General features: G+C 37.2%; 1 protein-coding gene across 1 annotated transcript in view; it reads left to right on the top strand.

Moving 5' to 3' along the window:
* Nucleotides 1–2,353: 2,353 nt before the first annotated feature.
* LOC126256733 (GTP-binding protein 128up) overlaps nt 2,354–17,418 on the top strand; it is a 65,041-nt gene continuing 49,976 nt past the window's right edge. The window contains exons 1-5 of the mRNA XM_049955505.1: nt 2,354–2,526; nt 2,806–2,971; nt 3,063–3,193; nt 4,365–4,604; nt 11,634–11,802. Of these exons, the coding sequence (XP_049811462.1) occupies nt 2,485–2,526; nt 2,806–2,971; nt 3,063–3,193; nt 4,365–4,604; nt 11,634–11,802 (748 nt within the window). The 5' untranslated portion in view covers nt 2,354–2,484. The remainder of the gene's footprint in view (nt 2,527–2,805; nt 2,972–3,062; nt 3,194–4,364; nt 4,605–11,633; nt 11,803–17,418) is intronic.

Below are 17,418 nucleotides of genomic sequence, written 5' to 3'. Positions count from 1 at the left end.
TTGAAAAAAATTCTGGACAAATCGAGCGAATGATTTGAGCACTCAGATCGCCCGATATGTATCCCACCGAACATTTATGGAACATAATCGAGAGGTCAGTTCGTGCACAATGACCTGTTCTGGCAAGACTTTCACAGTTATCGACTGCTATAGAGGCAGCATGGCTCAGAATCTCTGCAGGGAACTACCAACAACTTGTTGAGTCCATGCCACGTCGAGCTGCAAGCACTTTACAGTGATTTGCAGAGTTTGTATATAGATGCACAAGGCACGGTAATAAATGAATATTGACATATCCAGTTTAAGGTGGACTTTGTTCCATGGGGTCAACAAATCGTTGCTAGAGGTGACACAAGCAGTAAATGGAAACAAATCCTTGCGCCAAAGCATAATTGAACTTCAACTATTTAGAAAATAATCTAGTATGCCTACTTATCGACTGACCCGCCGACACTGATAAAATCTACAAGCTAAACACACTTAAAAGTACTACGTAAATTGGAGGTGGAGGGTTCAGAAAGGAAAGGAAATGGAAGGAACTAATGATATCAGCTGCATCAGTACTTTTTGCGGAATCAGCGGCAACGAGTGAAAATGTGTGCCAGTCTGGGACTCGAACCTGGGATCACCTGCTTACTAGGCAGAGGCATCAACCACCGCGCCACACTGATACAGCGTTTATCACCGACATGCGGACTACTGCGGCATGCTCCCCGGCTGACTCACATTCCCACCTAGTGCCATCTGTCCACAGTTTCCGTCCTCCATGCTCACTAATTTTTAGATTCCTGCTGAAGGTCAAATCTAGATGTGCATCTGCAGTGAAGGTTGTAGATTCATTGCCCATCGAGACGAATCGATTACATGAATATGTAGTGTCTGTTCTTTCAGGCTCATTTGAACAGGCAACAGCCTAGTAAGTAGGAGATCTCAAGTTTGGGTCCAGATCAGGGACATATTTTCGCTCGTCGCCACTGATTCCGCAAAAAGTCCTGTTGCAGCTGATATCATCAACTTCTTCACTTTTTCCCCCTCCACCTCCAGTTTACGTAATATGTGTCACAGCTCCAGATATCGCGTGGTGCGTGTTCTTTCAGACATATCCAAAAGATTAGACACCACACATTCGTATAAACGATACACCTCAGTGGGCAATGAATCCACAACCTTCAGTGTGGATGCACTCTTACTTTCGACGTCCAGCGGGAATCTAAAAATTAGCAAGCATGGTGGACATGGACAGCGACCGGGAGTCTGCCGAGATATCCATGCGTTTGCAATAAACGCTGTGTCCGGGTGGCGCAGTGGTTGGCGCAGCAGCTTAGTAAGCAAGAGATCCCGGGTTCGAGTCCCGGTTTGACAAACGTTTTCACTCGTAGCCGCTGATGTCCCTAAAAGACCCGACGGGACTAATATTTTTAGTTCCTTTCCTTTCTCTCCCCTCCAACTTCAGTTCACATAGTATGTATCACGGCTGCGGATTTTGCATGATATTTGTTCTTCCGGTCATGCCCGAAAGAACAGACCCCAAGCATTCATATAACTTATACAGCCGTTTGTTAGTGAAGAATTTATTATTGCTATCCAGAAGACGTACGTAAGTCGCGTGAATGAAGTTGACAGGTTTTCACTGAAGAGGGGAAAGGGTACCAATAACTTCAAAAATTGCAGTGTAAGTTCCACTTCAAGATATAACGAGCTGCTGATATATTTCGTCTGCTGGAATTGATACTGCCATATAAGACCGCGAAACCCGGACCGCTGAGACATCTATCGGTGCCATCGGTAATCCACGGTCCACAGCCTGTCTCTGACGAAGTGCTACTTTCGCGAATTAACGATGTGTTGTATTTTTGCATTAGAAACTTCCTCTAGCTTCAATTTCATTAAATCTGCAGTGAAGAGTCTGAGTCACCACGCGAATAGCAGGGTATTAACCTAAGCCGCACATCGCAGAATATAGAATACAGGACAGTGTACCGAACCTACAATAAAATCATCGCAGTTGACATGTGCCCTGTCTTTCTCCACGAATTCTTTTGTTTATCTTCCCTACAACTTAGAAAAATCAGAAATAGTTCTTCTACCTAAATATGTATCTTCTGCGCCAGTAGGCGAAATATGATTCCTTGCCTTGGTCTCTATGCAAACTGACCAGCGGCTACCAGACGCATTTAAATTCAAATTTTGTGACTCTCACAATTTTCCAGGAATGTTCCTGTGCTGCCCGCTACCAGTGAGCTTAACAGTTAACACATTTAATTGAGCCCTGTGACCGCTGCTAGTAATTCGATCCACAATGATATACCTTCTTATCGATATAACGCAAATCTTCGATAGTTGGACCGACGCATTAATCGACATAGCGAACTACGGTGCACATGGTGGTGAAATGTATTAAAGTGACAACATAGTGCTGTAAACATTGTGATTTGTATGAATAACGTAAAATTATTCCAGAAGTAATTAAAACAACCATCGGAAATGGCAACCATCCTAGAAAAGATTGCAGCGATAGAAGCTGAGGTAAATTCACCGACATTGAAAGGGGATAACATGTCTTTGAATTTATGTTAAGAGAGAAAAAAAATGTTTTGACATATTGTTCACCTACATAGATTAACAGAGACATTCCCAATAAATTTTCATTTTGTAAAGTTAAATATAAAGCTAGCATTTTCTTAGGATATAGGGACTATATACTAAGTGCACACCAAAATTTATAGTAGTTTAATTAAGATTTCGATTTATGAGGCATACATTGTAAATGTGATGAACACCAGTGCAAATGTGTTATTCGTGTAGATGGCCAGGACGCAAAAAAATAAAGCTACTGCTGGACATCTTGGCTTGCTAAAAGCTCGGTTAGCAAAACTTCGTCGAGAGTTGATTACACCCAAAGGTGGAGGTGGTGGCCCAGGTGAAGGTTTCGATGTAGCGAAAACAGGAGATGCCAGAATAGGATTTGTCGGTAAGTATTATTTATTGTGGATGTCACTTGTTTACTGCAGTGGTATTAGCTTTCACCCATTATATATTTTTCTTGCTGTTAATTATTCTAGGGTTTCCATCTGTTGGAAAATCTACATTGCTCAGCAATCTCGCTGGAGTCTACTCAGAAGTAGCTGCTTATGAATTTACAACTCTCACCACAGTACCAGGATGCATAAAATATAAGGGAGCTAAAATACAGGTACACATGAAACACAATAGTTACCAGGATTTTACTTGTTAATTTTTGCCCCCTTTGCACATTAGTTTCCTCATGTTCCTACATCAACACTTGACACAAAGCTTTGGGAAAGAGAGAGATGGGCTGATTAGTTATGCATACTACATGTAACATATCCAGAGTTTTTATTTGATATAGGTCTATTACATTACATTGCATTAATACTTGTTCCATAGATATGAATATGACATTTCATAGTGCTGTGGAATGTGTAATTTTTCATTGTTGGTTGGCTATCTGTCACACTTTTAATGCTATTTCACAAGTGACCAAAGATTTTTGTGGCACATAATTCACCCCTTTCTGTGTCAAAGTCAGATTATAGAACATGTAAATTTATTTAGAAGCTTAATCATGGTATGATCACATACAGACCAGTCACATTTATTCATTGCTGACTTGTCCATTAAACACAGCTAAGTTGCAAAGTATTAACTAAAATATTAGAGCAGTTATGAGAGGAACACATTAGATTTATGCAATGGGTTGTTTGGTGTAGTGCAGTTTATCATTTTGTAGCTCTGTACTTACATTCTGAGGTACAGCTAATCCAAGCTGCTGCAATATTTCAAACAGTACCTTGAGTATTTGATTTTGATTGATGTTCATTACTCATCTGCTTTCCCGTGTCCACACTTCTTCACTGGCTATAAATATTTAGACAGGCCTGACACAACGTGTTTGTTAGACACATTTGTGTAGTATTATATGAATATCCAAAAGTTTTTGTACCTATGTTTATTTAATGAATACATTAGCCAACTTAACAGTCCAATAAATAATTGTTTTGTGGTAGATATGTTAGACTGTAGATTTGTTAGATCATTGTCAGATGATAAAATCTTTGAATTCAAGTATTTGATTTCCAAGTAGCTTATGAACTTTTGTAGAAAACCACCTCTTTCATAGTTCATGAAAAAATGTGTTATCTCTCATAAATGACAAACAGATGCCGAGAAACTGTAAATTGTGAGTGCATTGTTATACAGTTACTATTCAAAAGACGTTTCACAAACATGAAGAAAAGTAGGCCATATTCCATTAACATTATTTATCCCAGATAGAAGTTAACTGTTTTAGAATGATGGAAAATGGTTGTGTAGTATTAATCATGCCACAATTTTTCCCTTAGCTACTGGATTTGCCAGGGATTATTGAAGGAGCCAAAGATGGAAAAGGACGAGGTCGTCAGGTTATTGCTGTGGCTCGAACCTGCAGCCTCATATTTATTGTTCTGGATGTCCTTAAACCATTGCAACACAAAAAACTAATAGAGCATGAATTAGAAGGCTTTGGCTTGCGTTTAAATAAATCTCCACCCAATATTGTGTTTCGTAAAAAGGATAAAGGTGGTGTAAATCTTCAGTGTATGGTAAGTGCTCCTGCATGTATAAATTAATTCTTTTAGTTACATACTGACACTTTATTTTTTTATTTCTGAGTTACTTACTATGTACATACAATATCACTGTATTTTAATGATTTATTGCTGACCAGAGACATATTTGATTACTTGTTTTGTAAATAAAACCGCCTTTTCCTGCTGCTACTTAATTTATTTTTCCCAGGCACGTTTCACATTTTTCTTGCTCTAAGGCATCATCAGTAAGATCTATAATGAAAGAATTTTGTTATTTTTAGATTATCAAACAGTTCATGCTGTAATTTTTTATGGAAAAAAGGTAATTTCTTATGATTTGCTGTGGTCTGAGTTTCCTCTCATCTGGTCTGGATGTTGCATTACCACTTTATTACCTAAATATAAGCATAATTTTGAGTTCTGGCCTTTTTCACACTGTTCACCATGTTTTTCCGTTTCTTTTGTGGTGTACTATTTTTGTATTGCGATCCAATAAATCTATTTCTTCGGACACTGCTTTTAACAATGTAAATATTGTAACTTGATTAGGGCCTACTTGTTTCCTCATCTTTGGTGTGTTTACCTACTTGTTGCCAACCTAACAAAGTATATATTCAAGGCCAACCTTCTATTCATGATGTTTATATCGTGTGTGTTTCAGAGAGAGAGGGGGGGGGGGGGGGGTATTAGCGTTAGCGAGTGGTTGGAAGCTTTGGTGACAGCAGATTTGACTTTTTTGACTTTGTTTCAATGTTGTGAGTGTAAAGATGTTGGGTGGCATTATAATTATATTGGATGTTATTATTATATTAATCCTCTCTGGGAGCATTATTCAATTATTTTATCTATTAGTGTAAACAGTGAATTGTTTGGTATGTGTACTTGATCATTCCGCAGGATTTTCCTTCCTGCTTTGGTTTTCTGTATGTGGTAATTTTCTTGCAGGGTTAGGAGGTGTCTTTTATCGTTGATTCTAATTATTTTCATGTCTTCTTCTCTTGTGGTTCATTTATGGTCATGTTCTCAGAGGTGTTCTGCAAATATGGTGTGGTTTGGGAAATACGGAAGCGTCCGATCCCGCCCGTCTGCTTTGACCCATGACATCACAAATATGGCGGAAATGACCATAAACCATGATTCCAATACGGCGCATATAAAGTCGTTACATACACATTTTGAGGACGAAAATACATCAAAAAACAAACACACACACGTTCCACAAAAAGCCTAATGACACTAATGGGACAAGCGCTGGAAATAGGGGGCTTTTGGGTGGGGACAAACTAAATATAAACAAATATAGACACCCACCCCCATACAAAACCACGCAAAATGATGAAGAAAAACGACATCACAAAAATCCCCAAATACCACTAAACACAAAAATCATCTGGAATCTGACACTTCCCTTGACCTATATAGCTCAACAGCAGCTCCCGGTCCCAAAAATTGGGATCGAACACTTCCGTTGACCTATATAGCTTAACAGGAGCTCCCGATCCCATAAATTAGGATCTAACACTTCCCTTGACCTATATGGCTCAAAAACATCTCCCGATACCAATACCAACATTCACAGCCAACATTGGGATCGAACACTTCCCTTACGACATACAGCCGTCCCTGGTCCGAGACGCCGGAACTTTAAGTAAGCCTCATTTCTTCACGACATACTGAACACTTCACGACATACTGAACACTTCACGACTTCATCCGAATAGTTGAACAAATTTTATTAGAGACAACGCGCTGTCCCCCAGCATAGCCGAAAACCAAAAACTGTTGACCCTGTCAGTCATAAAGACATAAAAAAAGCAATTTACCAAAATTCACACACGCCGCCACACTCTGAAACTAAACCAAAAACATCACCTAACACACCACCAGAGAGCACCACTGATCGCATCAAAACGACACCTACAAACACGCCACTCTCACAAAGTAAATTCCGTGCCGACGTGATGTCACACACCACAACAGCCTTACGTCACAGGTCAAAACCAACGGGTGAGATTGGACATTTCGGTCGACCCATGGTTTGTCCCATATTTCCAGGCTCTCATGTGTTCTTTGTATTTGACATCAAATGTTCTACCTGTTTGCCCTATGTATCTGCATTCATAAGTGTTACACTGTAGTTGATATATACCTGCTTTCTGGTATATGTCTCTTTTTTTTCAGTTTTCGGGTGTATTTTTGTATAGAATTGTCTGTTGTGAATGCTATGTTTATTCCCTTTCTTTTGAAAATGTTGGTAATTTTATGTGATAGTTTGTGTTTGTATGTCATTGCTACCATATTGTGTTTTCTTTCATCTTTTTCTGATTATCCTGTGTAGTTGTTGTGGGACTGGGTGTTTGTGTTTGGTTCTGTTGTGTTGTTGCCTGTGGTTTGGTGCTTTCTGATTTTATTTTACTTTTTATTTTGTTGTTTAGCTTTGTGACTATGTTACTATTGTAACCATTGTCTTGTGCTGTTTGCAATATTATGTCCAGTTCTTTGTGGTAGTTTTCGTTGGTGAGTGGCTCTATGTTGAGTCTATGGAGCATGTGTCAAAGTGCTGCTTGCTATTGTGAGTGTGGGTAATTCGAGGATTGGGGAATGATAGCATCCATTAAAAAGGAAACCCATACACACTCTTCAGCTCACTCTCTCTCTCATAAACTCACACGATATAGACATCATGAATAGAAGTTGGTTTTGAACATATGTTTCATTATGTTAGCAACAAGAAGGTAACCACGCCAAAGAGGAGGAATCACGTAATGGAGTTGGAATATTTATGTTGTTGAAAGCACAGTTTCTGAAGAAATAGTTATACCGAGTGGCAAAACAATTTTAGTAGACCACAAAAGAGGAGAAACATGGTGATCAGTGTGAGAAAGGTCGGAACTCAAAATTGTGCTTCTATGTTGGTAATAAAGTGGTAGTGCGACCTCCAGACCAGATGAGAGGACACACAGGCCACAGCAAATCAAAAGAAATTACTTTTTTACTTAAAAATTACGACATGAACTGTTTGATAATAACAAAATTGTATTGTTATGGATTCCACTGATGACGCCTTAGTGCAAGAAAAAGGTGAAATGCGTCTGGGAAAAATAAATTAAGTGGCAGCAGGAAAAGGCGGTTTCATTTACAAAACAAGTATTTCTGTGCTTGCTGCGGAATATGGCCATGCAACAAACTTTTTATATTTGGAATCATTCAAAATTATTTGAACATAAACTTAGGGGTACAAGACACACTAACAGTTAATAAGAAACTAAGCCAAGAAACATTGTCAATACCGAATGAAAAATCTGCTGTTCATAGTACAACTTTGTTGACATGTTGATGCTGTATTGCTTTTTGTAGCATTTAACTTAGAGATGATACAGATCAGCTCAATAACTTCTGAGCACCAGAAGTGGTAAGTATTTTGTAATTCTTCTAGTATATAACAGAAAAAAATACAATAATCCATGTATCACTCACACATAATGTGAATTAATGAAGAGTGTCAATTGTCTCCCTGCCTTCCATCCAATGCAGCCTCTGTGAACGTAAATAGTGGTGTATGTTCTAGGATTTATTGTTTTGCATTATCTGAAATTGACATTATGAATATTTCTCAAAACAGTACTAATCTTACCATACATTTATGACATCAAATGGGACAAAATAAATTGGTCATATTTTATTAAAAGGATTGCACTCATTTGTGGCTCACTTTTGGAAATTATGTTGTCATACGTATGTTACATTTTCGAATTAAAACAGTAGACCCATTGTTTGTAATGGCCAGTAAAACATTGTTGTATGTGTACTTGTAGGGTCATGCAGTGTGAAAGTGGAGTACACATTTGCAGCCATAGAATGATAAGTAGAGTAGCAGTATTTAGAAAAGATGGCGTGCCACCATATAGCATGCTGCTACCTGCCTTCTTGGGCTGAGTGCTGCTGGAAGAGTTGTGGCCGAAGGTCAATGGTAATTGCATTACTGGGCAACAGGCAGCCAAGCCTGTTTGCTGTGAACTTGGGCAAACGTTGCTGGCACACATCTGATAATCTGTAATTATTTAGCACTGCTGTATTAACATGGTCATAAGTGATCCAGGACAGCCATGTTGATATAAGTGCATGTCTCCACATTCAGTTGTTCGCATGTGCGAGACTGTGCATTTTTATAGTGGACAAAGCTTTCAGCCAACAACTGACTCCATATCTTTACAACTGTATCAGAAGTTTATGCTGCACGTCGGACAATCTGATGAGAAATCAAATTGCATACTTATATTACAACAGTGTTGCTAAAATCAAAGTTCATACTACCTAAAATGGTTTAACTCAAAAAATATTCATGCCACCTGAGAGATTGCTTCTAACTGCTCGCAAGTACTTAAATAAGGTGCTGTTTAGAAGTGACACTTGATGGTTCACTGGCTGCTGCTGCTGCTGCACAACCTTATGATTAGTGATACTGTACCAGCAATCATCTGCAGATATCAGTATTGTATTTCTACGCTGGAAATTGTGTACTCAAAATGCCTACTTCTCCCATCTACAGCAATTTTAGTAGTGTGATCACAATTCCATAAAGTTCAAAATGAAAGTAACAATGTATACCTTTTTGCTTCTGGAATTAGGGCAAATAATTGACTATGGAAAAAAAAAAAAATTTGCAAAGAGCGAGAGCTTACTCTGAGCGTGATTAATTCATTACACTGTCATATTAGTGACACTCAGACTGTTCAAGATTTGAGTTTTACGTTGCATTTCAAGCAGTGAACATTTACACAGTTGTAGGTTAATTCTTACAAAGAAGAAAACTGCAACCAGCCACTATTAATACTGCTATTTATTTAGGTAAATAGCACCGTTACCAGTTTCGAACTGGCAAGTTCATCATCTGACGGCTGTTCACATGATTTTTAAGATACACGTTACATTATCGTCCGTTTTCAATTTTTATTGTTCCACTGTTGCGAAGTATTTTTGGTGTGTTGTTGCCGTCGAAAATTCCGTGAGATTTTGTTGCGAAGTTGCAGGATTGTATTTTTCGCATATTCCTAAATATATCCAGCACTAACTTGTACATCACCATATTGTGCAAAGCACCACACACACACACACACACACACACCAAAAAGAATTTGCCACATGTGTAGTTACCACAGAGATTGCAGATTTACAAACACAGCGCTATTTACCTAAATAAATAGCAGTATTACTAGTGGCTGGTTGCTGTTTTCTTCTTTGTAAGAATTAACCTACATTAATTGTACACAGCCACAGTCTCACCATGTCAGTTTTAGACAAAATAACATTTACACAACTATTTCCAACATGATTCGGCATTAAGTGCAGACTGATTTGAAGTGTATAGATTGCAGTTCCAAAATGAATGCACCTGTCCTGTAGAAACATACTACAAACATGAATTTGGATGCCTTAATGACCAATTGAAAGATATGGATAACCTAGGACTGTAGTATCAATTCCCTAACTAACAACTCTTTGGAGAATCCCTGTTTCATTAACTTCTTTCACAATATTTTCCTGATTTGATGTGTCTATTTGTCAGATCATTTGTTTGGACCACTTACTTTTAGCTGAAACTCCCATGCTCTAAGGATCTCAAGATAAGGTCTCTGTAGTGATTTGCATGTAGTTTATTTCATAAATAAAACACAGTTTTCCTTTATTCTATAACCAGGGTTTCACCATGTTTGGGTCAGTCATTATATTTTAATTGTTCAGCTTACCCATCCGTTATTGCTGAAGTTATAGGAATAACTCTTAAACTTTTTGAACAACCACCATATGGAAAGGATGTGGAGTCCAACCAAACATCCAACTAAACATTTTTGGACAGTTAAAGATCCTAATCAGCCTTCATGTATTATATCGAAGGAAGATTAGACTTTATTGTCCCACAGATGATAAATTGTTAGAGATGAAGAACAAGCTCAACTAAAGGAAACTGGCCATGTCAGTTTCAAAGGAACCATCCTAGCATGTGCCTTAAGTCATGTATGGAATCCTCAGAAAACCTAAATGCGGATGGCCATGCAGGGATTTGGTCCACGGTCCAGTGTTTTACACCTTCACCACCTAACTGGATTACACATAGCACAGATAATTTAGGAGAATTATGATGAAATGTTTAACAGACTCTACTGGTGAATAATTAATTACTGTGTACAACTATCCCAGTCTTGAAAAAATTGTTACTACTATGGAAATTGTTTGCCAGATGTGAACTGAAAAAGTGGAAGATAGAAAACTAAAGTGACACAAGGTGAATAATTTTCATGATGAGGAAAAAGATTATGTAGGCATGGAACATAGGAGGTTGAAGATCATGATAACATAAGCAAATGAAGAAAGTATATTTTGAGACAAATCCACTATATATAACTCATGAAATGCAAGCAAGACAGAAATACTAGACTACTGTATAATGAGGGATTTGTAAGAACTGTATATTTAGGAAGTAATGCTGATAATCATTTCTCATGTGAGGTTGCAGGATGTATTGTGTATCTATTTAATAATGTACAAAGCTCTAGAAATTAGAATGGTCCTCATTGTGTTATTATTAAGAGGATTATATGAATACACATGTAGTGCTAGTGGATCAAAGTACTTGTGGAAAGCTTCATTTGATGTACGTGACTGCATCTCTCAATAACATATGCTAGTGACATACCATTAAATAACCAAAAAAGGAAGCCTTAATTAAGAATCCAGTAGCAACCATCTGAAGGTGGCATTAATTAGCCGAAAGCGTTTATGGTGGTGTTTGAATAGAGATTTTATACCTCTCTTTTTAAATTATAATCCTTGTAATTGTTCTACTGTCAATAGAATTGTTCTACAGTCATTTTTATTGTTTGGCCATGAATGCCCAATATTAGCAATATTATGTGACTCATACTAACCCAGTCATTCTGTGAAAATCAGATGTTTATAAAAAGTTATTCAGTATGTCTGTATTATTTATCTTTCTTTTTGGTAACAATACTTTTTTTTTCTTTTCTTTTTTTCTATTTAAAGGTACCACAGTCAGAACTGGACAGTGATACAGTGAAAACAATTTTGTCAGAATATCGCATTCACAATGCTGACATAACTCTGAGGTACGATGCAACTAGTGATGATCTTATAGATGTAATTGAAGGAAATCGAATATATATACCATGCATTTACCTGCTCAACAAAATTGGTAAGTAGCATACTGACTATGAAGCAAAATCTCTTGTCTCTAAATTAAAACACATTTGCTTTTCTACTGTCATCATTATGTAATCAATTGCATTATTTCACATAACGTTATTACAGTGTGGTAAGAGCAGCTCATTATGTATTGCATGGCAAGAATAAAAGGAACTATCATCATCAATGAACAGAGTAAAGGTGCAAAGGTGCCCACTAACATTATAGTTGCAACATGTAAAAAACTGAAAGAATTTTATGAAATGGATAAGACCATTCCTCAAAAGAAAATGCCATTTTTCACTGTGTTTATATTTATGTTCTCTATTATTTATTTCTCATGATCAGCTGATCTCAGTAATGTGCTTTCACATATCCTCGTAATTTTACTAAATCACCAATTGTGAGTGTATACAAATGAAGTCTGTCTTGTAAATAGGTTTCTACTGTCGTCATAAACTTGAATGAGAACAACATTCCATACTGGTCAAGGGCTGTAACAGTGAGCTCATATTCTCTAGCATCTAGCTGTGAATAAAGTCACCACTTTTTAAAGAACTTTCCTATATCTAACATTTCTCAGAAACCATAACAACATTAGGTGAATAGATCTCACATTTACAATATGATCGTATCCAGTCTAGATGTAACAAGTCATCAAATGACAGATAGTAAGTAAGGAAGAGATTACACAATATAGCTTCATTTGTTCAGGGGCTAGACCACTGTCGTCTGGCACCTTCTCTGGATTTGACACTATTCCTAAAACATGACTGCAATGTGTAAACAACTTCTCCATCGCAACTAAAGACTCTCATTCTTCATCATAACTTGTGGATGCACTGGCTCCCTTTTTGCCCATCATATCTGCACACGAATCCAAAAAGCATGTGGACAGTGGGTCCTTCTTCCTGCACAACTAATTAAAGTCATGTTTCTCCATGAACATTTTTCACTAGTCTAGGAGGAAGAAGTGAGACATGTTGCTCCCCACCAAAATGAAAGATGTCATGTAAAATAACTTACATAACTAATTTTGTGTGTGTGTTTGCATTTGTTTGTGTGTCTATCAACATACCAACGCTTTCGTTTGGTAAGATATAATTACAGTATCTGATAGCTTAGACTGTTTAGTAATTTATAATTATTTCTACATCTGGGTCTCAAGGGACCTAAGTTTATTTTGTTTCTCTCCATAGCAAAATACATGTGTTTGGGTGTATTAAGTCCTTATTATGAGCTAATAACCACTTGGTTTGGAATTGGGTGGATAAAAAAATGTATTCACCAACCAGTGGCAGGAGAACACATATATAAAGGTATTTAAATCTGCTAGCTTTCTGGGGCTCCTTTTCCCGGCAGGAGGATTCAAGGGGAAGTAAGAGGGGTGAAAGAAAAGAACTAGTCAGTGTTAGGAAATGGGGAGAGTTAGGAAAAGTTGCCCAGAACCTTGGGTCATGGAGACTTACTGGGTGGGATGAGAAGGAAAGTCCGTTAGTCTCCCGTGACAGGGAACAGAAAAAATAAATCCCGATCCTCCAGTTCTCGTTATTTCATCCATGCCTAATGGTAGTAGCAACAATGCATCTGGTAATATATTTTCTGAACCTTTTTATGTAATTTACTCATATTTCTTCTGGATGCCCACAACATTAACCAACTATGTAACAATCTACTTTCCATAAGGAAAGCCAAAGCCAGATGATCTCTATTTGTTATGTTCTTGGAGCCCCAAATCAGCATTTGAAACTTTTGTATGCTCCACAACAGTTAATAATTCCTTCTCTGTAGCCATATAGTTAAATTCATGTTTGTTGAGAGTTCTGCTGATGAAAGATATTGTCTTATGATCTCTGAACTCAGTATTCAATTCACCTTGAAATAGCTCACAAGCTACACCATATTTGGAAGCATCTGTTGCTAACGTAATGGCTTAATTCATTATTGAGGTTTTATATGGACACATCTACTACTGCCTGCTTAATATTATGAAATGCCTCTGATGCTTCTTCATCCCATATCCACTTGGATCTTTGCTTTAATAATAATCTGGTGTCATTTGTCAGTTGAAGCTGTATGTAGTGACAACGAAATCTAGCTCTTTCCAAAAGAGAGTGCAATTGTTTTACATTTTTTGGTTCAGGACAGTTTTTGATGTCATTCTTCTCTATCCAGTCTTATCACATGGGTTTGTACTAGATGTCCTAAAAATTTTAGTTGTTCTCTTCCAGAATGCCATTTGGATAACTTAATTGTATGTCCTTTTCACTAAACTTGTGTAATGTTTTACTTAACAATACGCAGTGTTATTCCCACGTCTTGGACACAAGTAACATATCATGTACATAGTAATTAACTTTTGTAATAATTATTTCCCGGGGTCTTCATGTATAGCTTGTATGAACACTAAAACATAAATGTTCAGTGCAAAAGTTAATACTCTAAATTGATTCCCATCGAATAAGAATAACATATATTTTCATGAATTTTCACATGGTTTTATCCGCCAATAACTGCCAGTCAAATCCATTAAACTAAAATACCCTCCTTCTTCAAATTTAGCCAACACCTCATCAGCAGGTGTAGCCCTTTTTTGTTTCTATATGTTTGTTAAGTGTTTGTGCGTTGAAAACTAAGCTTACACCTCTTTACTACTAGTAAAAGCTTACTGTACACACTCAGACTGCTTTCTATTATGTTATTTTCCACCATATTGTTTATTTATACATTTGCAGCTGGTCGTAAACTTATTGGAACTGTATACAGCAAAAGAGTAGTTCATTATCTCTTATCTTAAATTGGCAAACATATTCACAATCACCCCTGGTTTATCAGAAAAAAATACTTCTATATTTCAGTAATATTTTATAAAAATTGTGTTGCTGTTCTTCAGTTGGTGAATTAGGTTCATGGACTTTAATCATTATTTGTTCATTTAATTCATCAAGGTTGCCTGTTGTTTCTTCTGGGTGCATACACAAACAATAAAAAATGCCTGGTTAAAAATACACTTTTTTCCAGGTGAAAACACATTATACCCTGGCTTTTTCCATATTAAGTGACAATATATTTTCCTTTGAGGCTATAAAACTTACCAGTCCTTTGAATGGTAAAGGTATTATACATAAGCATACAACTTCACTGCACTTTAGGAAATAAAACCCGCAAAACCCAATGCATTTTGGAAAGTTGTTTAATGTGTGGCAACATGTGCACTGTATATTTTTGTATTATGAAAGTATAAATACAAATTCCACCAAGTGCAGCATGGTAGCTTCCACAGCACTGAAATCAAGAGTATGATGCACTTTTGTCAGCCAATCATAGCTCATGTCATGTGATCTTGTCAGGCAGTGACAGCAGATATTCAGAGCTGAGAACACATGATGTAGTCAGCCAAAGCAACATCACTGTTACGTAGCACAAATACATAAATAAGAAAAGTTTATAGATTAATCCATTAATTAAAACTTCCAGGCTGAATTGCTGTGGTCCATATATAAAACTACTTCTCCTTCCTGATGTTTCATTGCCAACTGCGGGCAACATCTTCCGAGGTGAGTCGGCGACTGGCTGCTAGGCGCTGGAGGTCCCGCTTATATAGAGCGCTTAGATGGTGCCATCACTCATCACGTGCTTTCGACTTTAAAACTATCTCTGGCTAGTGCCATCTCTCTAGATTACAGGTAATCGATTGTCACTTCGTTGGTGGAAAGTCGACCGCTATATCTTGTCTAGTTTTAATCCTTCTTCTTTTTTATTAAAATTATTTTCATGCTTGTAGATCTCTATAGCTTCTCTATACATTCGGGTATAATAATATGAGGTACTAGCTATCACGTTTGTCTCACTAAATTTTATTTTGTGATCACCGTCTTTGAAAAGTGTTCCGCTACAGCTGATTTGTCAATTTGTCGCAATCTACAGTTCCCTTTGAGTTCCGTTAGGCGGGTATTATCACTCCTTTTAGTTGTGTCAATATAAACCGTGCCACAGCTACACGGAATTTTATACACACTGGGGTAGCTAAGGGGTGTCGTGCATCTTTCACCGATCTTAAACTTTCACTAATTTCTTGGTAGGTCGAAAGATTGTCTCCACTTGAAACTTGACCAAAACTTTCCCAATACGGTCCGTGGTGTTATGAATAAATGGAAGAAAGACTTTTCCAACTGACGGTTGTTGTTGTCGTAAGAGCACAGCTGAAATTGCAGCAGCTGAATATTTGTGACAAGCACAATTATAAATTTCACATACGTGCACCAAACATTTCATGAGTTATCTGGCAGAATACATGTTCCATTGAGCGCTTCAACTTTTCCATAGAAAAGCCAGTTATGTGTGAAATCGTTCATTATTTGTAATCTATGAAAGAACTGAGATAAATATGAAAACTACCCTTGAAGTGTGGTCTTTTTGAATGTGTTTACACTTTTAACATATATCAGACACAGGTGTGCTAAGTGACTGACCTCAAAGTGTTAAGTTTTGAATGAGTATCAAATTCTCGATGATTTAAGAAATTCATCACACATTCTCTCACAGAACGTAATTCGTCTTGCATAAAAGAAAATTTACTTCGAAAGTAACGCTTCTCAAACTGCAATTCACAATAGTTTCCCGCAATGTGTTGGAAATGTAAATAGTTGTGATGTCACACTCATCGCAAGCAGTTTGTTGTTACAGAGTATTGCACAGTCTTCATCCTAAAGCCTTTGACACATTTTGCTGTTGGCAGATGCTTATGTGTGCGCTGTGCTTTGTTGTTGTAAATGGCACATTTTCTTTGCAACTTTCTGGTGTTATTCTCCCATTTACATTTTATGGCATCAGTATTATTCTTCCTTAGCAAGCCAAAGTAAAATTCTTCATTAAAGTATCAGTTCTTTCCAGTCAAAATTACAGAAATTTAACTGAAAGCCAAAACATTTGAAAAATACCAAGAATTCTAAAAAGTTCCCAGGTTTTCTCTGTGTGAAAAGAATTCCACATTTTTGCCGGAGTTCCTGGTTGTCGCCCCATGTATACACCCTTTTTCCTTCACTCACTACTTGGGCATTAGCAACTAAATGGATCTTGTTTAGCAATACATCAATATTATTTACTAAGTGGTTTATCTTAAAAAGTGCAGTATAATTAAAACCTTCTTCATTCCAGTATAATACTTTAGTATTGAGGTCTAGCTTTACTGCATATGTCAATAACCAATCAATGCCTAATAGTATCTCTGAATTCACATTTGGCACCACTACTAAAGTGTATGTCAAGTTGAAATTACTTATTTCTAATGGTAGCTGTGTTTCTTCTGGAATTACCTTACCTTTATTTCCATTTATACCTAGAATATATAAACTCATCACAGGAAACATTAGACAATTATTCTTATTTCTAATCATTTCCAAAAATCCTTGGGATACTAAGGAAATTTCACTTCTTTAGTCTTTATACATATCTTCACACTTTCTTCATACTTTTGCTGTTGCAGTAGGTTTGGCTTGTTCTCCCTCTGAAACATTATCTTCTTGTAGTAACCATTCGGATGGGAATAGTTTGTGTGAAGGCAATTAATCTTTCCGTATGAGGGCCTATCATGTGGGTGTTACATCCTGGATTCTGGCCCACATTC

This window comes from Schistocerca nitens, chromosome 1, assembly GCF_023898315.1.
Source record: "Schistocerca nitens isolate TAMUIC-IGC-003100 chromosome 1, iqSchNite1.1, whole genome shotgun sequence".
NCBI classification, from domain to species: Eukaryota; Metazoa; Arthropoda; class Insecta; order Orthoptera; family Acrididae; genus Schistocerca; species Schistocerca nitens.
Note: the sequence above shows the minus strand (reverse complement) of the source record. Positions and strands in the feature narration are given on the sequence as shown.